This window comes from Lolium perenne, chromosome 5 (assembly GCF_019359855.2).
Source record: "Lolium perenne isolate Kyuss_39 chromosome 5, Kyuss_2.0, whole genome shotgun sequence".
Lineage (NCBI taxonomy): Eukaryota > Viridiplantae > Streptophyta > Magnoliopsida > Poales > Poaceae > Lolium > Lolium perenne.
In genome coordinates, this window is record NC_067248.2 from 190198921 (window position 1) to 190221619 (window position 22699).

General features: G+C 46.1%; 3 protein-coding genes across 5 annotated transcripts; 2 read left to right on the top strand and 1 right to left on the bottom strand.

Moving 5' to 3' along the window:
- Nucleotides 1–345: 345 nt before the first annotated feature.
- Nucleotides 346–3952, top strand: LOC127303933 (protein FAR1-RELATED SEQUENCE 5-like). Its single transcript, XM_051334646.2, has 3 exons — nt 346–816; nt 1339–3499; nt 3573–3952. Exons 2-3 carry the CDS (start codon nt 1355–1357, stop codon nt 3819–3821), a joined length of 2394 nt encoding a protein of 797 aa, XP_051190606.2. The 5' UTR covers nt 346–816; nt 1339–1354; the 3' UTR covers nt 3822–3952.
- Nucleotides 3953–4802: 850 nt separating this feature from the next.
- On the top strand, nt 4803–9741 carry LOC127301286 (protein trichome birefringence-like 14). Of its 3 annotated transcripts, none has more exons than XM_051331504.2 (6): nt 4803–5116; nt 6615–6719; nt 7428–7632; nt 7981–8097; nt 8268–8463; nt 8532–9741. In XM_051331504.2, exons 3-6 carry the CDS (start codon nt 7503–7505, stop codon nt 9358–9360), a joined length of 1272 nt encoding a protein of 423 aa, XP_051187464.1. In that variant the 5' UTR covers nt 4803–5116; nt 6615–6719; nt 7428–7502; the 3' UTR covers nt 9361–9741. The 3 variants fall into 3 exon arrangements, with proteins under 3 accessions (XP_051187464.1, XP_071676325.1, XP_051187463.1); XM_071820224.1 differs by having other exon boundaries at nt 6639–6719; XM_051331503.2 differs by lacking the exon at nt 6615–6719 and having other exon boundaries at nt 4804–5116.
- A 5453-nt stretch (nt 9742–15194) lies between these two features.
- Nucleotides 15195–18537, bottom strand: LOC127301287 (alpha,alpha-trehalose-phosphate synthase [UDP-forming] 6). The gene is made up of 3 exons (XM_051331505.2): nt 16349–18537; nt 15955–16228; nt 15195–15851 (listed from the first exon to the last, which is right to left on the bottom strand). The coding sequence occupies exons 1-3, from the start codon at nt 18388–18390 to the stop codon at nt 15522–15524; spliced, it is 2646 nt and encodes an 881-aa protein (XP_051187465.1). The 5' UTR covers nt 18391–18537; the 3' UTR covers nt 15195–15521.
- Nucleotides 18538–22699: the final 4162 nt, after the last annotated feature.

Sequence of the window (22699 nt, forward strand, 5' to 3'; positions counted from 1 at the left end):
ATTTTTATTGAAATAAAAATGCAAAAAAAAAAACAATTTTTTTTTAATGTTTGGGGCGGCGTTTGGGGACGCGGCTGGGGAGCGACGTCCCCAAACACGACACGAACGAAACACATGCCCCAAACGGTCAATTTGCACTGTTTGGGGGACGGTTTGAGGATGCGATCGGAGATGCTCTTAGAAAATGTAAATGAAACTCTCATAAGATTACTCAGGCACCTGCATTTTAGCGACTCGATTTCAAAAATCAAAATTCTGCTCAACTGTTTTGACATGTTCGATTAAAAAACTTGTCGCCAAACTGGCCCGAATTAATCGCCCGATCGACCCCGTGCCGTGCGGACTGAGATCAGGTGACATGCAAACGGCATGTCACCGTGTACCCAGCGGCCTCAAATCCAGCGTCCAACCACGATCCAACGGACAGGGACACACAGCATAGTATTCCAACGCAAAAAAGGCAACCAGCGGAGTCAAAGGAGGACCAAATCGTGGAGGGCGCGGCTCAGCTCCTCTTCTCGCGCGGGAAGGCGGGGAAAAGGGAGGGATTGGCGCGGATTCGCCGGCGCCTCCTCTTCTCGCGCGATTCGCCGGCGGCCCCCGCTCTCCGCCGCGCCAACCCGTCGAGCGCCGCCGCTGAGGAGCGCCGCCCGACAACCAGCGTCGTCGCCGCGCCAACCCGTCGAGCGCCGCCGCGGGAACCAGTGACGAGCGCCTGACGACCCAAGGACGAGCGCCGGCCGCCGCGGTAGCCAAGGGTGGAGCGCCGGCCGCCGCGGTAGCGCGCCTGACGGACGAGCGCCGGACGCTTCACAGGTAAATTCTATTTCCATCTTGTTTTTCTCTGCAGTTGATTAGATGCAGGCATTCCGATGATCAGAATCTGCATTATCTTCAGGTTTCCATGTCTGAAATCTGCAAGGTCCTATGTTCTCTATGTAGGAGTTTGCAAAAATTTCGGTTGTGTCCTGTGCTTTTTTGCATGTATGCAGGGCAGATAAATACATGTTGTATTTTTACTAAAATTATATCCACACATAGAATACAACATCTGAAATAATTATGCACTCCAGTGTACAATATATGGTCTAATCCTCTGTAATACAGTAACTGTATTCAGACAGAGATTGAGGAGGGATGAGCTTCGATGCAATACTTTAGTCAAACAATTATGCTAACCTCACGTGTATATTCAGTATTTGATACATAACATTACTTTTCTGGCATGGCATAGTGGGCTTGCAGTGTATATTCAGTTTGCATTTGTAAGATATATAGATGTAGTGTTGCTTTTACCTTCTTCCACTAATTTGTATACACTGTTTTTTAATTTGGCAGAATTGAGTGTTGTGCGATGGGATCGATTGGCAACAGGATACCCGAAGTTGGTATGCGGTTCAGAAATTCGGATGAGGCTTGGGAGTTCTGGGTGCAATATAGTGGTCACATAGGCTTTGATGTGAGGAAAAGAAATACCATCAAAAGCAGAATTGATGGAACAATCACTTCCTGTAGGTTTGTTTGTTCCAATGAAGGTATTCGAAGGAAAAGTCATCTAGATCATGAGCCGAAGCGCATTAGAGCTGAAACAAGAACCAATTGTAAAGTTCGGATGATTGTTTCATTTGATCGAGTGGCCAAATTTTTTGAAGTCACCGAAGTTGATTTGGAACACAATCACCTCCTTCAATTGCCGCAAACCTGTTACTTGTTGGCATCACAAAGGAAGATTTCAGATGTGCAAGCTTTAGAGATAGAAACAGCCGATGATTCTGGAATTATGCCAAAAGCTTCACATGAGTTTGCATGTCGTCTAGTTGGTGGGAAGTTCAATGTTGGTTACACTTTGACTGACCAGAAGAATCATCTGCGAACCAAGCGGCAGCGGGAGATGGCTTATGGACAGGCCGGTAGTATGTTGAAGTTCTTTCGTGACAAGATAGGTGAGAATCCATCATTCCAATATCATTTGCAGTTGGATTGTGAGGAGCATATAGCCAACATATTCTGGGTTGATGCTAAAATGCTACTTGACTATGCACACTTTGGTGATGTTGTCACTTTTGACACTACATTTGGCACGAACAAAGAGTATAGGCCATTTGGTATTTTTCTTGGGCTCAATCAGTTTAGAGAAACAACCATTTTTGGTGCTGCATTGATGTTTGATGAAACACGCGACTCATTTATATGGCTCTTTGAGACATTTCTAGCCGCACACAATGGAAGGCAGCCTAGAACTATCTATACCGATCAAGATGCAGCAATGGGAGGAGCCATAGAGAGGGTCTTCACAGAATCATATCATGGACTGTGTACATTTCATATCATGCAAAATGCTGTCAAACATTTGACTCAAGTGGGAGTGGAGGATGAAGTGGAGGATGAAGTGGAGGATGAAGAAAAAGAGCCTCATATTCTCACAGATTTTGGTGCTTGTATGTATGGATATGAGGACAAGGCGGCATTTGAAAAAGCGTTTGACAATATGAGGCTCAAAGTGCATAAGCAAACTTGGTTAGATAGCATCTACAAGGTGAAAGAAAAATGGGCAGAATGTTATATGAGAGATGTCTTTAGCTTGGGAGTGAGAAGTACACAATTAAGTGAGAGCTTCAACAATTCGTTGAAAAATCATTTGAAATCAGATTTTCATATTCTTCGGTTCTTGATGCATTTTGAGAGGACGGTGGAAGTAAAAAGAACAAAGGAATTGCAATCTGAATTCAATGAAAGAAAATATATACCAAGAATTAAGATGTTCACTCCTATGTTGGTGGAAGCAAGCAAAGTGTACACTTCGATTATATTTGAAGCTTTCCAAGGTGAGTATGAAAGATCAACGGCTGCATGTTGTAGATTATTGGATGGAAATAATAGATTTGCCGTTGCTATTGCGAGTTTGCATGGTGATTTAGAGTTTGAGGAGGAGCGCATAGTGATAGGTGATCCTTTGACCAAAACGGTTTCATGTAGTTGTGGAATGTTCAATAGGACGGGGATATTGTGTGGACATGGTCTAAAAGTCCTTGATTTGATGAATATAAAGACATTGCCGACACATTATGTCTTGAAGAGATGGACTAGAGAAGCTCGCAATGGAAGTATACAAGATAAGGAAGGAAGGAAAGTGGTAGAAAATCCAAAACTTGAAGCTCAACTTCGGTACAAGGATTTATCTCATCAATTTCACAATGTGGCACATAGAGCAGCCAGCTCCCCACAGTGTTGTGTGCTATTGGCCAATGCACTTGCCTCAGTTGCACCTAGCATACAGGAAATACTCGATGCCACTAGTACTATGGATGAACCATATAAAGACAAAGAGAATGTTGATCCAAATGTGCAACAAATAGATGAATTGCTTAGAGCTGCACGACTGAAGAAAAAAGAGGTGCCGGCAACAAAATTAAGGAGAAAGACAACTTGGCTTGATAAGTTACTCAAGGGGAAGCGTAAACCATTGAAAGCTACCGCACCGACCAAAAAGGGAGAAAATGTATGCTACAATTGGTACATGATATGTTGTTATTCTTCATTTGTAAACTAATTACTATACTTTTCATTGGCAGCCAAAAAAGGAGGATGGTGTGCAACAAAAGAAGAAGGATGGTGTGCCAAAAAAGAAGAAGGATGGTGTGCCAAAAAAGAAGAAGGATGGTGTGCAACAAAAGAAGAAGGATGATGTACAGCCTCAAGTATTACTGGAGAAGTGTACCAACACCAAAGGAGTAAATATGGAGCCTCAAGGTTACAATGCTATCATGAGTTTCACCCAGCTCTTGACGGCTCCGCCTTGTGGTGAGGATGGTCTGTTCTAGCGTGCAAGCTCGCTAGAAGTATTTTGGACATAGTTAAGTATAGTATTTTGGGCTAACTATAGTCGTCTTTTGGGGCCTAAGTGTACAAATCAAATGGCACTAAATGGCTGTGAAGAGCTCACTGAATTCACTTGACGATGCGAAACTTCGAATTACTTGTGATGAAGTGGGTTGTTACGAATCTAAATAGTGAGGACCGGCATGTCTAAATTTCTTATGAATATGATGGAAACAGTATATTTGACTCGTTGTTTGTACTTGTTCCGGACTAAAAGGTGATGTTTATATTTTGTATTGTTCAAAACTGAATTTCTTGTGAATACGAGTGCAAACAGCGTTTTGACTGTTGCTTGCACTATTTTCGGACTAAAAGGTTGATGTTTGTATTTGTTTTGTTCAAAACTGTTGTTTGTACTGTTGAATGACTGAAAGATTTATATATGTATCATATAAAGTTTAAAACTGTGAAGTTTCATAGCAAAACCGTGAAGTTTCAGTGCAAAACCGTGAAGTTTTATAGCATCTGGGCTGAAAACTGTGAAGTGAATGTTGTTTTTGCCTTAAACTAGTGCTGTACGTTGGATGGTGCTTGGACGTTGGATTTGAGGCCGCTGGGTACACGGTGACATGCCGTTTGCATGTCACCTGATCTCAGTCCGTGCCGTGCTCCCCCTTTCCCCCGGACAGAGATCAGGTGACATGCCATAGGCATGTCACCGATGAACAGTGCCGTAACATGCACTTTAGGCCGTTGGATCAAAAATGAATAGTCAAGATCAAGCACTGTAGCGATGTACTGTAGATGATCCTGTAGCAGATGTACTGTAGCGATGCACTGTAGATTTGTCCCTGTAGCGATGCACTGTAGATTGACCCTGTAGCATCTACTGTTCATGTTGATCTGGCCCTCCATTTTCAATCCAACGATCAGAACATAGTCGCATGTCACAGCACTGTTCTCAGGTGACATGCCTATTGCATGTCACCTGATCTCTGTCCCTTTCCCCCTCCCTCACCCCGCCGGCTCTCGATCTCGCACGGCCACCGGAACCGCCGTATTCCTCACCCCTCGCCGCATCTCGCCGCCGCCATCTCCTCATCGCCTCACCCTCGGCCCACGCACACTCCTCGCCCCAACACGCCGCGGCCTCCCCGCTCTACCACGCCGCCTCTGCGGCCATATATCTCGTGGGAAAAGGGGGGCAGGGAAGGTGCGGGCGGACTGGCTTCGCCGGCTTCACATCTGACGTGTTCTGCTGCTTCTGCGCTGCTGGTACCTCGTCGCCGAACCAGCGGTAAGCAGTTTGTTTCAATTTTTTGCTGGCGCTGGATTTGAGCTCTGAGAATTCTGGTTATTCTAGTAGTTTTAGGTTCTACATGCTAAACTTAGTTGTGGGCTAACTATCAAGGTACTAGATGTTTAAACGTTGACCAAAGGGGGACGGATCCCTCCCTTGTCTGTCCAGTGTTAGGTAGAAGATGAGACCTCTCTCCAGCGGCGGTTTAATACGCGCTAGATAGCACCCCGTTTAATTTGGTCGCACCTGCAACTCGAACCCGGGTGGGCGTGAGCTCAAGCCCGTACTAGATGTTTGTATAGTGATTGTCTATCAGATTATAATGAACTGCTCTGCAGGTGTTGATGTTGTAGAAAGCTGTAGAGAACTTCAATTCCACACTTATGGATTGGAACTAAGTCACCAACAGATTAATAAAAAATGCTTGTATTTCTGAATTACTCTACATATGCTATACTGAAAGTATCCAGAGAATCCTGATTGTGAACTAAACTTTATTTGCTTAGTGTGTTTCTCTTTCCGAGGACAAATATAGTTGAGGTCAGAATATTTGGCTCACGAAAATCAGTGTGTTGGTATGTTGAAAAATAAGAACGATATGTGTGGCCCTTGTTCAGATACAAGAAACTTGCCTTCAATCTTTTTTAGATATTGATGTATTTTGCTTGACTATTTGTCCTCAGTAAAGTTGTTCCTAAAGAAAATTGGGGTATTCTCTTAGGAAAGAGCAAAAAATATGATTTCTTGTTCTTAGTAGGTGACAATTTAAGTATGTAAACATTCCTTCTTAGGTTTCTCCCATCAATAAGGTGTATGGATTTAGGCTGGATAAGAAAATCGAATGTCTTATTTTGCAGATGTCTCAGTGAACTCATATGTTTGGTTGTGAGCTGAGATTTTCGTTTCATCAACCTGGATCTGAACTTTGTACTAAACTATGATTCTCAAGTTCTCAACTCGTTTTTTGTTAGCTTGGATGTGATGTGGGACTTATATATAGTTATATGTGCCTCTCCATGCAGTCTACTCCATTAGGAGATATATGTTCGTATATATGTGAAGACTAATTAAATTTATAGATAAATCTCTTGGTAGAATTAGAAAATGAGGAAGGTGAACAGAAGCTAGGGATAGGATCAAACAGTCCTCTCGCAGCATTTTAACTGTGATCATTCTCTGGCTTCTCCAACCATGAATCTTTACTTCTTAATTACTCTACATTTGATAATTTGTTAGTATTGATCACTTAACATATTAATTAAGATCTTTTTGTACACGACTCCAAGATACAATCCACTGGGATAATTGTATCTACATATCTACTTAATCCAGCTAGAAAATATAACTTAAGATACAATGCATAGAGATTGCCATTGCAGAACACGCTCTGCTGCTGACAACCTGGGGTTACATGGAACCGGCTCTCATCTTTCTTCTCAATGGCATCTTACCCTGCAGACGTCCTGATTATTCTCTCTCTCTCTCTACTGAGCAGCTTTGTCACACGTGCTTCTTTCAGTCACACGCACTCCATATCTCTCCATCTATCTGTGTCCTCGTGAGTGGGAACTGCCTGTTGGACCGGCTCCTCGACGAGCAGGTGATGAGTCAGGCACTGTGCGGAACTTGTGACTTTGTTTTATCATGTGCTCTATCTTTTTTCCATTTTGGGGGGAAGAGCTACCAGATTGGTTCAGATTTTTTGTTTGCTGGCAAGGTCTGGGGATATCCTGGTGGACTCTGCCTTTCTCCCTTCTTGGGTGTGGCGCTAGATCTCCTTGTTTGTGCAGGCAACTGGTATTTTTAAATCCAAGAGAAGTGACTAGACACATGCACCATTTATACATAGCAAAAGTTAGTACTGCACTTTGATTGGCGGTGCAGTTATGGGCTAATTTCTGTTTGGGGAAAATAGAAAGATTTGACTGATCCTCATATTACAATTGCTCACTGTCTAAATTTTTTATTAGCACAAATGGTTGTGCTGTTTAGTTTCAGTACCCCAAATTGGTCGTGGAAGTTAATTTTAGTACTCCAAGTAGTTTCTAGCTCAGTCCTAACTCCTTACCTTTGGTCGTCCTTGTCTTGTTTCATGCGTCTTTCATAGCCCATCATCTATGACACAGTGTGGAAATTGACATCAGCATTTGTGTTTTTGCAAACTTGCAATCTGATTATTTATTCTAGTATTAATCACCAGTTACTGATTAAATTAGTATGCCTCATACTGTTCTCATGAATTGGACACTGCCAATCATGTATTAAATTATTTTGAGTAGCAGACCTTACTGACAATTTTCATTTGCAGGTTATATTCTGGTGTGGACGATTTGGAGCAATATCTGTGTTCCCTTGGAGGAGCTTCCTATGCTGCCTTCCTGGGATGAAAGGCGGTGTTCTGCATAGGCTTCTAGTCAACAAGCTATGCCTTGGCCTTCTGGTTCTCCTTATTGTGCCGATTATTCTTTTGTTACTGGGCACAACGTCAGAGCAACTGAAAGTTTTTTCCCAAGGTCTACCCTCTTAAATATAGTTGCTGCTGTGCTTGTTTACTCCCTCCGTCACCAAATAGATGGTGTATAAATTGAATCAAAATTTCAATGTTTTCTAAGTTTCACCAAGTATATATACAAAAATATGAAAATTTACAATACCATAAGCTATATTTCATAATATCTCTATTCAATATTGTAGTTGTTGATATTCTATATATTTGGTCAAACTTAGAAATGATTGAATTTTTTACTAAATTTATATGCCACCTGTTTGGGGATGGAGGGGGTATTACTTTGATTGTCGATTCAGAATCACTCTATGGTGCTTTTGCTGAATTTTTGTATGAATCCTCCTTCTGCCATCAGGTTTCCTACAGCAGCAGGGACTGCAACATCTTGGAGATAATGTATCAGCTCTAGTTGGGCCTGCAAGTCCAGCTTATAACAACCACACTCACACAAGTATAACCAGACGGAACAAAGGTAACCTTGTGTGATATGCTACTTTGTGCTTGTTCGTTCACCTAGACCATTGGAAGGCTGTTTCTGATGAGTTGTTTCGAAACATGGAATTAATCATCCATAAATGTTCAAAGCTTGAAGTCTGAAAATTATTTTATTGTGCCTAATGTAATGTTGTTGTTACTTTGTAGACTGTAATTATGCTAAGGGAAAGTGGGTAGCAGATGAAAAACGACCACTCTATTCCGGTAACGAGTGCAAGCAATGGCTGTCAAAAATGTGGGCTTGTCAAATGATGCAACGCACAGATTTCTTCTATGAGAGTTACCGGTGGCAGCCACATGGCTGTGAGATGCCTGAATTTTCAGGGCCAAACTTTTTGAAAAGGTATTTGTGATATTTTTAACTTTGCATCACCTTTCGTGCTAGACTTCTTCTAACGTATTTGCCTACAGGATGAGGCATAGAACTCTTGCTTTTGTGGGTGATTCGCTCGGTAGGCAGCAATTCCAGTCCATGATGTGTATGGCGACAGGTGGTAAATACAGCCCTGAGGTCGAAGATGTTGGATGGAAATACGGCCTTGTCAAAGCTCCAGGTGCTTTAAGACCTGATGGGTGGGCTTATCGATTTCCAGGGACAAACACCACTATCCTTTACTACTGGTCTGCTAGTCTATCTGAACTGGAACCTCTGAACACAACAAATCCAGTGACTAGCTATGCATTGCATCTTGACCGGCCAGTAACATTCCTGAAGAAGTACCTCCCCAGTTTTGACGTTCTAGTACTGAACACAGGCCATCACTGGAACAGAGGGAAATTCAATGGAAACCACTGGGAGATGTATGCTGATGGGAAGCCTGTAGGGGAAGGCAGACTCGCAGACCTCAACCGTGCGAAGAATCTCACGCTTTACAGCATTGCCAGATGGGTGGATTCAGAACTCGCAAGCCGTCCTCACCTGAAGGCGTTCCTGAGGACGATGTCGCCGAGGCATTTTGTAAATGGTGACTGGAACACTGGGGGCAGTTGTGGTAATGCTATCCCCTTTTCTAATGGAAGCGAGGTCTTGCAGGACCATTCGAGCGACTTGCCTGCGGAGCGTGCTGTAAACGGAACTCGTGTTAAGCTTCTGGATATTACTGCCATCTCGCAGCTACGGGACGAGGGGCATATGTCGAATCGTACCCTGAGAGCTCCGACGGGCATTAATGACTGCTTGCACTGGTGCCTTCCTGGCATACCAGATATGTGGAATGAGGTCCTCTTTGCACAGATTTAGCACATATACTGGGCATTTTTTTTCTCAAAAAAAAACGGGTAAGGGCAATTTTCTTCCAGAGCCCCCAAGGATCTGGTCTCTACAGGGTGAAGTGCTTTCTACCAGTATTACGGATTTTTGTCAGGCCATGCCTAGGCGTTTTGACAGTGCCAGGATGACAGCCTTATTTCCAGAGTCCGAATTGCAGCTTCCTCCGAGGCCAGATACGGAGTTAGCTGCTGCTGCTGCGGAGCCATTCCCCAGGCACGTCGATTCTTTTTCATTTTCTTTACTGTAAAATGCTACTCCATATATACTCCCCAGTTTACCCGTGTGCAGAAGCATATATTCCGTAGAGATGTTCATACAAGTAGAACAAAGCGCCATATGCTCTTTTAGATTTTTTTTAAAAAAGCGCAACTTTTGGTTGATGTCTGTATCTTACTAAAAACTATTATATCTGTGTAACATTTCAGTTTGGGATAGCTAATATTCTATGAAAGTGTAACTGACATCTTGACCACCGTGAACATTTTCAAAAAGGACGTCTCCGGCCATTCCTGCTTTATTATTTAGTTGGTAGTTTGGCACAATGCTATATACAAAGTACACCGAGCTTTGTGTGCTGGATTTTTCGTTCCAGTTTCCGCAACTAGTAGTACTGGAAGAATTCAACCTAGCGCCATGATAAGGATTAGCAGGCAAAAGGCTAGCCAGAGGTTTTGCTGTACTACCCATCGCTGTTATCTTAATAGACAAATTATTGGTGTCGCGATTGATGTGGCATCCGTCCCGCAAAGAAGGGGTCAACCCGTCAACCGGACGGACGCGCGAGCTGATCTCGCGCTTATCCACTCATCATTCATCATCATCCGAACAAGCAAGAAGGATAGATTTGGACAAGCAGCTGACGTGCTCGCGGCAGCATCACGCAGCTGTACGCCAACAGCGACAAGCCGCGGTTCCTCGGAAACGCCGGCCTGATCCGTGATCGCCAGGTCGTCGGCGTCCGTCATCGACCACGCCGGACGAGATCTTTATCTATCCCCAAGCGGTCTGCCGGGGCGGCGACTTGTCGGCAGCACTACGGGAGAGATGTTGTATGCCGACGGCCGCCAGCCGTCGGCACAGCCTAGAAGGCCGTCGGCACAGGCTGTGCCGACGGTGACCGTCGGCATAGCGTCGTCGGCATAGTTCTTGTCGGGGACTGCCCGATCACCGTCGGCACAAACTGGCCGTCGGCATAGGTTGTTGTGCCGACGGTAAAACCGTCGACATAGTATTTCAAAATTTTCAAATTTATTTTCGAGAAAATATTAAAAAAAAATTGAAAAAAAAATTTAATTTTTTTTTCACTTTTCTTCTTCTACTTTTTTACTTGTTAATCTTTCACAATCACACTTAGTACACTTAATCTTAGGTCAAATTGCACTTATGGTCAAACTTCCCAGTTGGTCACTCATCCTCACACTACTCCCGCCCCGGCACGCTTAACTTATTGGTTCTCTTCGGATGAGCTTCCCTGAAAGAAATGACACCTTGATGTTAATATTACCATATCTATCATATTAACCCTTTGACCGTGATGTCACACCTCTATATTTTTAAATTCTAAAAAATTATTTAAGTAAACAACAATGAATATATATAAATAATAATAATATAGAATTTGAAAAACAATTAAATGATTTTATTTTTTGTTTTTTATTTACTAAGAAATAATTAATATCAGTAAATGCGAATTTGGCAAATAATATGTCTAAATTGATCAGAAAAATGAGAGGAATACAAATATGACATCCATATCATCTTTTGAACCTACAAAGTTAACTTACCCAAAAATCATGAGCATTAGATCAAGTACCTCTAGTTTGAATTTGACTGACTTTATCGAAAATGAGGTGGGAAACGGCCTCGACATGGCATAGTTCGCCGAAACAAGGTCATATTTGGCACGTGTGTGGGCCCTAGGATGGGAAGTAAGACCCCGGACGCGCATTTCAAATCCGATCCACGGTCGGCCATCTTTTCATTTTTAGCGTGCCCAAACGGTTTTTATTTGTGAAGCAGCTAAATGGGGCGCATTTTAGTATGAAGTGAAACCTCCGTGCGATGATAGTAGACCACCTACGCACCACCTATCAGATGACATGTGCACGCGTTAGCTTTTTGGGAACCCATGCGGCTTCCGGCGGTTTCCCGCCGTATCCGCTGGAAACTGATCGGATTTGAACTAGGGGTCAACTATCCGTCGCTCCAGTAATTCCGGAAAAATTGTTTTTAGTTCAACGACGCATCATTATATGTGCTAATTTTTGTCCGTTTAGTTTGTTCGCGAATGGGTGCACCGGCACGCCCGGTACGACGACACCGCATGTCTCGGGGGTCCTGTTTTGGCCAGATGGCAATTTGAACGAAGTCAAAAAAATCTCACAGAGTCGCGTGACGTCATTTTATATGTCATAGTAACTATTCCGTTTGTTAAAACTGGGATACGGCAATTATTTTGAAAAACCCTTCACGAAAAGGGCTATCACGTCCGGAGTTCTATGGATTTCAAGGGAAACGAGATGGGAAACGGCCTCGGCATGGCATAGTTCACCGAAACGAGATCATATTTGGCACGTGTGTGGGCCCTAGGATGGGAAGTAACACCCCGGACGCGCATTTCAAATCCGATCCACGGTCGGCCATCTTTTCATTTTTAGCATGCCCAAACGGTTTTTATTTGTGAAGCAGCTACATGGGGCGCATTTTAGTATGAAGTGAAACCTCCGTGCGATGATAGTAGACCACCTACGCACCACCTATCAGATGACATGTGCACGCGTTAGCTTTTTGGGAACCCATGCGGCTTCCGGCGGTGTCCCGCCGTATCCGCTGGAAACTGACCGGATTTGAACTAGGCGTCAACTATCCGTCGCTCCAGAAATTCCGAAAAAATTGTTTTTAGTTCAACGACGCATCATTATATGTGCTAATTTTTGTCCGTTTAGTTTGTTCGTGAATGGGTGCACCCGCACACCCGGTACGGCGATAACGCATGTCCCGGGGGCCCTGTTTTGGCCAGATGGCTTTTTGAACGAAGTCAAAAAAATCCCACGGAGCCGGGTGGCGTCATTTTATATGTCATAGTAACTATTCCGTTTGTCAAAACAGGGATACGGAAATTATTTTTAAAAACCCTTCATGAAAAGAGCTATCACGTCCGGAGTTCTGTGGATTTCAGGTGAAATGAGGTGGGAAACGGCCTCGGTATGGCATAGTTTGCCGAAACAAGATCATATTTGGCACGTGTGTGGGCCCTAGGATGGGAAGCAAGACCCCGGACGCGAATTTCTAATCCGACCTACGGACGACCATCTTTTCATTTTTAGCGTGCCCAAACGGTTTTTATTTGTGAAGCAGCTACATGGGCGTATTTTAGTATGACATTAAACCTCCGTGCGATGATAGTAGACCACCTACACACCACCTATCACAAGACATGTGGACTCGTTAGCATTTTGGGAACCCATGCGGCCTCCGGCGCTGTCCCGTCGAATCCGCTGGAAACTGACCAGATTTGAACTAGGGGTGAACTATCCGTCGCTCCAGAAATTCCGGAAAAATTGTTCTAAGTTCTACGACGCATCATTATATGTGCTAATTTTTGTCCGTTTAGTTTGTTCGTGAATGGGTGCACCCGCACGCCCGGTACGGCGATACCGCATGTCCCGGGGGTCCTGTTTTGGCCAGATGACAATTTGAACGAAGTCCAAAAATCCCACGGAGCCGCGTGACGTCATTTTATATGTCATAGTAACTATTCCATTTGTTAAAACTGAGATACGACAATTATTTTGAAAAACCCTTCACGAAAAGGGCTATCACGTCCGGAGTTCTATGGATTTTAGGGGAAATGAGGTGGGAAACGGCCTCGGCATGGCATAGTTTGCCGAAACGAGATCATATTTGGCACATGTGTGGACCCTAGGATGGGAAGCAAGTCCCCGGACGCGGATTTCTAATCCGACCCACGAGCGACAATTTTTTCATTTTTGGCGTGTGTGAAAACCATGAAACCTCGAACATTATAGCTCATTTCTAAAAAGATTTGTTTAGGTATTTGCAATATTTCATTTTTTATATTTTTCTATGATAGTTCTTGTTTTTCTGCAAAATTTGATATATTATACTTATTTTTCTCAATTAGAATGATTTAGGTATGCTTTTTTGAAGACTGTCGTGCAGAAATAAAAAAAAGCTATGCCGAGGTATAACCGTCGGCACAGGTCTGTAGTAAAAAAAAATAAAAAAAATGTTGTGCCGACGGCCAAACTGGTCCTGTGCCGACGGCCAGAACTGTGCCAACCGGCTTGTGCCAACGACCATTTTAACGCCGACGGCCATCTTTGTCGCCGCGGTCCGGATGCTTCTGTGCCGACGGCCCCGATATTTGGCCGTCGGCACACACGGTGGCCGTCGGCACATTTGTGCTCTCCCGTAGTGCAGGCGATGTGGAAACCACCGGCCGCCCGCGAGTCCTGAGGATGTAGACCGGACGGTCCAAAACCTAGTTGATGACATCTATTCCAAATGATGATATTTGTCAAAATAATTTTAATGTCTCTAGGTTAGAAGAGTTGCTACTTTGCTGAGCGTTAAAAGAGGTGCATAAAGGATGTTGAGCGGGTAGTATGATTCAGTCCTGATTTGTTATTATTTGGTACCTTACTTTTACCATGCTCTTACTTGATCTCAAGAACAAATGTTTTGCATACTTGCGTGACCGAAAGACTCGAGGTAGGCATTTTTGGTCCCTATGACTGTGAGTACCGTCTTGCAGACGCTAATCACGAGGTGCTTGCAGATTTTACTAATTTCATTACTATGCATATAGAAATCCATAACTCAAATGTTAATGCCCAACTGCAAAATGATCCCGTAGAGAATCTGTGGGGCTCAAAGATGACTCATCAATTGTGCCTCAATCTAGTTGAACTTCTATTTGTTTTGCGTGTTTAAATATTAAAATTTTCAAAAAAAATAAAACTGAGGAACACAGATGGCAACGGGGACTGAGATCAGGTGACAGGCATGTCACGCATGAACAGTGCGGTGACATACTGACATGCACCGTAGGATTGAAAATGAACACACACGATCAAACACTGTAGCGCGCGACTGTAGATGGTCCTGTAGCGCATGAACTGTAGCAATATCCTGTACCAAATGTCATGTAGCAAATGCACTATAGATGGTTCCTGTAGCAGTGATATCCTGCCATCTAATCTAGATCTGACGGTAAGAAAAGGGGTGCATGCCACCGCACTGTGGTGCGTGACATGCCTAAGGTGATCTCAGTCTTGGCAACGGATACGTCAAAGAGGCGGGGGCACGCAGCGATGTCCTCCAAACACTCAATCCGGGAAAAGGAGGTGACTTGAGAGCTTTTATTTAATCCAAGCAGATAGAATAGAGATGATCTCTTGCCACTTGTAGTGCTAAACATAGCATACTATCAGGCTCGTTTGATCACTAGCTAGTAGCTAGCGAGGACGATGATTATCCCTGGAGTGTAGTGGAGGCTTGTTATTACCCCATATGGCATCAGACCATAATCCCGGCCAACCACCTCTCACACCCCACCATTCTCATTTGTCACCCATCATTCGGCCGCAACGCTACAACACTATCCAAAGACCTAATCGAGTTATCTGAAACCCCACACAAGCAGCAGCAGCACTATGGATGGACGCACGGCGCACAGTAGAGCACGAGCCGAAACGGAAGAGGAAATGTGAGGTGAAACTATTGGCGCCACCACTACCACCAGCCCGCCGGCGTCAAAGGTAAGGAAGACCCACCACACATGAAACACGAAATGCAGATTGAAAAGCAGCGGCCCCAAAGATGGCCGTGTTTTCACTCTTGGCGATCTTTGGAGGAGCGGCCGGCGGTGGTGGCGAAATTCCATCCAGAAAAGCAAGTTCGACAGGGTGTATGTACACATCGGCTACTGAAAGACAAGTCACAAGCCATGCGATGGTGCGGTCCAGCGCTCCTAGACCTAGAGTATGTACACCTGGGGATGATGCTGCAGGCGACGACGACGATCCTCCTCCTTCTTCTTCGTCTTCCCGAGATGCTTGTCTTATTGATGCCGGAGCTGGGACAGCCATGGCTGGCTTTGCCTCGCCTCAGCTCAACGCGGTATCTATGTCCGCAGATGAGGAGGAGGGGGGAGCGCCCTGTGACTGATCGGAGACGTTGGCGAGGGCCTGGATCAGCCGCACGATGTCGGCGGGGTCGTCCAGGTAGTACTTGGCCTTGCTGGGCTTGCGCCCGACCGTGCAGGCGAAGACGGTCGCGTCAGGGCTCAGGCATGGCCTGTCCACCGACGTGGTGATCACCTCGAACATGTCCTCGTCCGACCGGTCGTCCCCGATGCAGAGGACGAAGTCGGGCAGGGCGCCCCGCTCCTGCATCGCCGACAGCAGCCGCTTCGCCACCAGGCCCTTGTTCACGCCCTGCAATGCAAGATCAGTGTTTCAGTGCAAAGGTGCAGTGACAGTGTGACAAACACTAACTAGCAAGGAAAACAAAGATCCTGTTCTGTGTCAGCTGACTCACCTGCGGCTTCACCTCGACATGGTTCACGTCTGCTTTGACCGAGACTGGCTCGTTCGAAAGGACGCTCTCCAGGTGGTCATGGAGCTCCTTGGCTTGGCAGGATCCAAAATCAGGGTCGGCGTCCTCGTAGCACCAAACGATCGCGGTCTCCTTGTCCTCGATCGTTGACCCGTCCGTCGTCTCCGTGTAGGTTCTCATCACAGGCTCCACAATCTGCTTCCAGCTAGAGTCAGGCGCAGGAGCGCACGTCTCCCACTCTGCATCTCCTCTCATCCTACAGCAAAAACACACATTACTTAGATGTTCAGCACAAAAAATTCACAGCATTTTCATGATGAAACTAGAATGCGTGTCATTGCTTCAGAATTCTCAGAAGAAGAACAATTGGGATTACCTGAGGAAGTAGCCGTGCTCAGCAGCCAGCCCAAGGTTCTCACACGGCGAGAACCATTCGCTCAAGGTCGCCCGGGTCTTTGTGCTAGCGAGCAGGACCATGTTGTTCTTGTCACGGCAGAGGCTGTTCAGCATGTCTATCGTTTTGGAGCTCGGGTTCTTGCCGAATGACGTCTGAGGCATCAGCGTGCCATCATAGTCTAGGAGAATGGCGCGCTTGGTTGTCCTCCGGTAGGCGGAGACGAGCTGCTCAACCGCGAGCTTCTTGAAGCTTGTATCGAGGGCCACGACCCTGAACCTGAGCCCAAATCCTATGCCCCAGCAGCGCCTCTTGTTATGGTCCTGGCAGGTCCTCTCCAGATCTTGCAGGAAGCTGTTTGCCCAGTATCCAACATCATGCGTGCTCACAAATTTGTGATGCTTCTCATGTCTCAGCACTTTCTCGCCTTCAGGTATCTCCAGGGCAGAGTCCATGGCGTCAGCGACTGAATCAATGTTCCAAGGGTTCACCCGGATGGCGCCGCTCAGGGAAGGCGAGCAGCCGATGAACTCTGACACGACAAGCATGCTCTTCTTCCTGGTGGAAGGGCTGAGGCCCAGGATCCTGTCGATATTCTCGTTCCCTTGCCTCGCAATTATGTACTCGTACGGTATGAGGTTCATGCCGTCCCTCACCGCAGTCACCAGGCAGCACTCGGCGACGACATAGTACGCCATCCTCTCGTAGAACTGGAGCGGTCTGTCGATCAATATAACTGGCTCGTAATCTGGCTGCCCGAACGCGTCGTTGATGCGCTTCACCATCGCATAGCTCTCATCTTGTACCTCTTGCACATCCTTTCCCCGCCCCCTCGCTGGATTGGCAATCTGGACCAGCACCACCTTTCCTCGCCACTCGGGATGCTGTATCAAGAGCTGCTCAAACGCCAGAAGCTTCAGGCTGATACCTTTAAAGATGTCCATATCATCCACCCCCAGCATGAGGATCCGGTCCCGATAGCAGAACTGCTTGAGAAGCTCGGCAACCTTGACCCCGGTCTCCGGGAGGTTGAGCACCGACTGCAGCTGCACCAGATGCACTCCCACCGGCAATATCTTGATGGTAACAGTCCGGCCGTAGTACTCCAGCGCAATGTATCCCCTCTGCGACTCGTATTTGAGGCCGAGCATCCTGCTGCAGCAGGACAGGAAATGCCTGGCGTAGTCGAAGGTGTGGAAGCCGATCAAGTCGGCGTTGAGCAACGCCCGGAGCAGCTCCTCGCGGACCGGCAGCGTCTTGTAGATCTCCGAGGACGGGAAGGGGCTGTGCAGGAAGAAGCCGAGCCTGACCCGGTTGAAGCGCTTGCGGAGGAAGGTGGGCAGCACCATGAGGTGGTAGTCGTGCACCCACACGAAGTCCTCGTCCGGGTTGATGACCTCGAGGATCTTGTCGGCGAAGATCTTGTTGGCGGAGACGTAGGCCTGCCAGAGCGCGCGGTCGAAGCGGCCGCCGAGGTCCGGCGACAGGGGGAGCATGTAATGGAACAGTGGCCAGAGCTGCTGCTTGCAGAAGCCGTGGTAGAAGCGGGAGCGCAGGTCGGGCGGCAGGAAGGTGGGCACGCAGCGGAAGCCCTCGAAGAGGTCGTGCGCCACCCTGTCCTGGTCGGCGGGCGGGACGTCGTCGCGGAGGCCGCCCACGTAGACGAAGTCCATGTCGGCGCGGCCGTGGTGCGCGCGCAGGCTCTCCTTGAGCTGCCGCAGCAGGCTGTCCTCGTCCCAGGAGAACTCCCAGCCGCCGCCGGCCAGGTGGGTGGCGCGCACGGGCAGCTGGTTCGCCACGATGATGGTGCGCTCCCTCGGCGCGTGCGGGGAGTGGTCGGAGGCCGCGGAGTCGGTGGCGTCGTCGGAGTCGGAGTCGGAGCAGTCGAGGTCCGGCACAATGCCGGACGCCGTCACCACGCGGGGTAACCGGCGCCGGCCGAGCGACGGCAGCGGCGAGGGCTCGTCGGCGCTGCCGCTGCCGGAGGCGAGCTCCACGAGGTCGGAGTAGGATCTCGACGCCATGCCGTCGACCGGCAGAGCAAGATCCTCTTCCCCACCAGATGTGTGATCGATCTTCCACTGACAGAGTCCGTCACACACCTGCAGCCTCACACCGAAAAACTGGAAAGACTTTGCAGAGAGCTAGCTAGGAAGCAGAGGAGGCGAGCAAGAATGGGCGGGCAGAGAGGAAAAGGATCTGCCGAGTCCAAGGCGAAGAAGAAGAAGAAGAAGAAATCCGGGGGAGATTTAGGCGAGGCAAAGAATCGAATCGCGCAAAGGAAGTGTCCAGAAACACAGAAACAAATCCCCGCTTTCCGGAAAGGAGCGGCAGCTTTCGGTCAAAGAGAAGTCGGCGGCAACAACAAGAGCATCTCAGCTCAGGTGCTGCTCCTCCCGCCGCCCACACCGCCGCTATGTCGACAGGTCGCCGCCAAGGCAGCCATGTCTTAGACCAGCATTAGCAGCAAGAAAAGCTCGAAAGGTATGAAATTTCAGACGAAACAAGAACTCGGTGGTGGAGGGGGAGTGAGCAAGTGTAGGTGGAAGCAGAGGAGGAGGTGGGGATGGATCCTCGGTTGGCGGTGGCTCTTGAGGATCGCAAGGGCTGGGAGCTTCGGGGCGCGGATCTATGGCTATATAGTAATGGAGGAGGAAACCAGCTCGGCAGGCCGCTGCTTTTCTTTTCTCCCCGCTTCCGAGCTGGCGGGCGAGCGGCGAGCGGAGCAGAGCGGCAGGCCTGGTGAGCTTGCAATGGCAGGCAGGCAGGACGCGGCCTCCGCCCCGACACACACATGGACTATAATACTCGGAGTTTTACGGCAAACACCCTGGACAAATCTGTCGTTTCCGGGGCTGCCGCCCTAAGCGCATGCCACCTAACAAGCGCCAAAATATTCAAGATAAACCTGGTGACGGGAAAATTAATATATTGTTTGTTTGGTTCGGCTTTGGTGACGCCAATGGATCAGCGTTATCCATTTGCTGGTTTGAACTGTACTACACTATCTCCTCTGTACCCCCCCTTCGCAAAATGGTGTACTTTTTCGTCTTTATACCCTTTTTTGAAAAGTTGCGCACTTTTTCGTTTCGAACTATAAAATATTTTAGATACTTTAATGTAAATTATATACAAGCTGGAATGAGTAAAGGGCATACTAAAATACGTGTGGATACATAGAGGAATCGGTAGGTAAGGGAATTCTAGGAGAGAGACGAAACCCATCTAGGGTTCGTTCGCTCGCCGGCGATACTGTTGGTCTGCTTCTCCTTCGGTAGGCTTAGGGTAACTAGAACGGCACCGTGCCTTCTGCTTTCTCTAGTGCTCGTAGTGTTCGCTAGGTGGTCGAAGGATTTATTAGAAACTTTTATTGTCTTTTGTGTTCTTTGTAATGTCGTTGATGATAGTCAAGATCAACGGTATTTTTGAAAAAATAAATACAAATATGTGTAGATGTATACAATTTAGAAAAACTACGTAGGAAAAGAACTGGTATTATATACTAGTAGCTACTGCTAGTTTTGATATTCACTCGGTTTTTTTAGCCTCTGCATGGGGACTAGCAAAGGTTGCTTGCAGGACAAAAACTCCCTAAGATCTCAAATCAAACTTTTACCTGCGCAACAATTTTATATGGACCCATACTAATTTCTGCCAGGATGGCGACCTCCTGGCGTGGCTTGAGAATATCAGCATCCACGGCTACTCTTAGAAAGACAATGACGCGGTTGCATGCGTTGTTAATACAGCCTCATCCATAGACCCCATCACATCGCAGCCAGTACCATCAAAACAGAAATTCCACACTTCAAAACAAAAGTCTTGCCAAGACAAGAGCCTCACACCCTCCTCATCTACTTTAGCAATTCGTCCAAACTCCAGGGTGCTACAGGAAAAAACCGCGCGCGGGCGGCGATCTTATCTGGCGCCGCTCCCGATCCGTATTCCGGCGTGCTTCCGGCCGCTCGATCGGGATCGGACGGCTGGGTATCGGCCGCAGCGGAGGCGGCGGCGCAGAGGATCCTGGGGCCTGTTCCTAGGAGATATATATCCGGCCGCAGTGGATGAGATCGGCGGGAGCGGGTGGGGCACGTGCGAGCGCGTACGTGTCGGACGCTGAGGGCGCCTCGGCGCGTGCCTGTCGCTTCCGACAGGAGGGATGCATACGTACACGGCCACCGCGTCCACGTCGGCCGAAGAAAGTCCACTGGAAAATAGAAGTTGGCATTGAGGCATCATACGGTATTTGAAAAGGAGAATCGGTACGACGGACGGCCGGCCGACGTGGGTTCGCGCGGTTGATTTATTTTGCGATCTGTTTCCGAGTATGAATGGTGTGCATATACTGGCACTGTAGTTTGTCCTACCTCGGAAAAACAAGCACTATAGTTTTTTTTATCATAGTCATTAACTTTGCGCTGGTTGTAGAAATTCAATTCGGCACCTGGATGCATATGCTCCCTCTACTATTTTTTTTATATTTGTAGTATCATGCGGGTGATCTGAACTACCGTGAAATTGTTTAAAGGAGAATCGGTACGACGGCCATAGTCTTTGGTATTGAAACAACACAAAGCCATGGATTGTGGCGTGACCGGACAGGTTTTCAGCGGAGTTTTACCAAACCTTTTGGGTAATCATTAAGCAAGAACTTATGATTTGTGCGTGAGTTTCCAGCGAGGGGAACTAACACTCTTTCATCTCAATTTTGGAAATATTATTTTACTCTCAAAGAAATAAAATGCAGTCTAAATTCAACAATACATGGTGATATGTTTGCTGAATGTAAGCTTTAAAGTTTTCACTAAGGTTGGTACAAACCGCGTTACTAAGATCGCGCATGTTGTTATTAGGCCGACGTGAACGACCTTTATGTCGGGCCACATATCGTGGAAGGGGTGATGATCGTCCACGAGACTATCAATAAAACTCATAGAAAGAAAATGGATGGAGTGTTGCTGAAAATAGATTTTTAAAAGTGTGCGACAAGGTCAGGTGGTCTTTTTTACAACAAGTAAAGCGTATGAAAGATTTTGATCATATATGGTGCAAACGGATTGATCATTTTGTTAGTTAAGGTAGTGTATGTATTAAAGTAAACAATGACAATGACACAGGTCATTATTTTTAGATGCATAAAGGTTTAAGACAGGGTGATCCGTGCCTATGTTTTTTAATATTATTACGGATATGTTGGCTACTTTAATTGCGCGGGAAAAGGAACATGGTTAAGTGAATTGTTTAATAGCTCATCTAGTTGATGGTGGTATATCTATCTTATAATATGCGGACGATACTATTATCTTTTTAGAACATGATCTAGAAAAAAAACGCTTAATATGAAGTTGATTTGATGTATCTTAGAGGAGTTATTGCGATTGAAAATTAAGTTCCATAAGAGTAAAGTTTTCTGTTTCGGAACCGCTAAATATGTTGAGGGTGATTACACTACTTTGTTTGGTTGTGAGGCGGGATATCTTTCGTTTACATATTTGGGAATCCCTATTCATTACCGTAGGCTTAGAAATAGTGAATGAAATCCTACATAATATTGTTTTTAGAGAAAGTTAGCAAGTTGGCTTGGAAAATTGGTTTCTTATGGTGATCGGTTAGTGCTAATTAATTCCTTTTTAACTAGCCTACTAATGTTTATGCTCCTTCTTTGAAATACCAAAGGGGTAAGAAAAAGATTAGATTTCTTTAGATCGAGATTTTTTTGATGAAATGATGGCCATAAGAGGGAGTATAGACTTACTCGATGGAACATTATTTGCAGACCCAGAATTCAGGGAGGACTTGGCGTTGAAGTATTATAAATTTAGAATACGTGTCTATTGAGTAGGTGGCTATTTAAACTCTTAACTGAACAAGGTGTATGGCAAGCTATTGGAATAGCAGGGGTAGATTGATTCATCTTTGTACTCATTTAATGAATGTTCATCTAAACAATCAGCCGGACAACTTTGTTTTGAAGTTAACAAAATCTAGGGCATTCACGGTCAGGTCATTGTATCTAGATTATATGAACGACCACACAAATTCCTTCACAAATACATTTGGAAAATGAAAGTGCCACTTAAGATTGGGATTTTATGTGGTTCTTACATCGTAAAGTTTTACTTACGAAGGATAATCTTGTTAAAATAAATTGGCAAGGAAATAAAAGATGTTGTTTTTGTGATCAAGATGAATCAATACTTCATATCTTTATTTCTTGTCCCTTTGCGAAAATAGTCTGGCGAATTGTTCATGTAGTGTTCAGTATCATACCTCCTGGTGTAATAAATTTTTTTTCAGAATTTGTTGGCAGGGGTTAAGAAGAAAGATAAATTG

Excerpts from the sequence above, each read along its gene's own strand:
- LOC127303933 (XM_051334646.2), top strand. The coding sequence starts at position 1,355 with ATGGGATCGATTGGCAACAGGATACCCGAAGTTGGTATGCGGTTCAGA. Across the intron at positions 3,500-3,572 it reads CGACCAAAAAGGGAGAAAAT|CCAAAAAAGGAGGATGGTGT; the intron begins GTATGCTACAAT and ends TTTCATTGGCAG.
- LOC127301286 (XM_051331504.2), top strand. The coding sequence starts at position 7,503 with ATGAAAGGCGGTGTTCTGCATAGGCTTCTAGTCAACAAGCTATGCCTT. Across the intron at positions 7,633-7,980 it reads ACTGAAAGTTTTTTCCCAAG|GTTTCCTACAGCAGCAGGGA; the intron begins GTCTACCCTCTT and ends TTCTGCCATCAG. Across the intron at positions 8,464-8,531 it reads GGGCCAAACTTTTTGAAAAG|GATGAGGCATAGAACTCTTG; the intron begins GTATTTGTGATA and ends ATTTGCCTACAG.
- LOC127301287 (XM_051331505.2), bottom strand. The coding sequence starts at position 18,390 with ATGGCGTCGAGATCCTACTCCGACCTCGTGGAGCTCGCCTCCGGCAGC. Across the intron at positions 16,229-16,348 it reads GAGCACGGCTACTTCCTCAG|GATGAGAGGAGATGCAGAGT; the intron begins GTAATCCCAATT and ends TTTTTGCTGTAG. Across the intron at positions 15,852-15,954 it reads ATGTCGAGGTGAAGCCGCAG|GGCGTGAACAAGGGCCTGGT; the intron begins GTGAGTCAGCTG and ends CTTGCATTGCAG.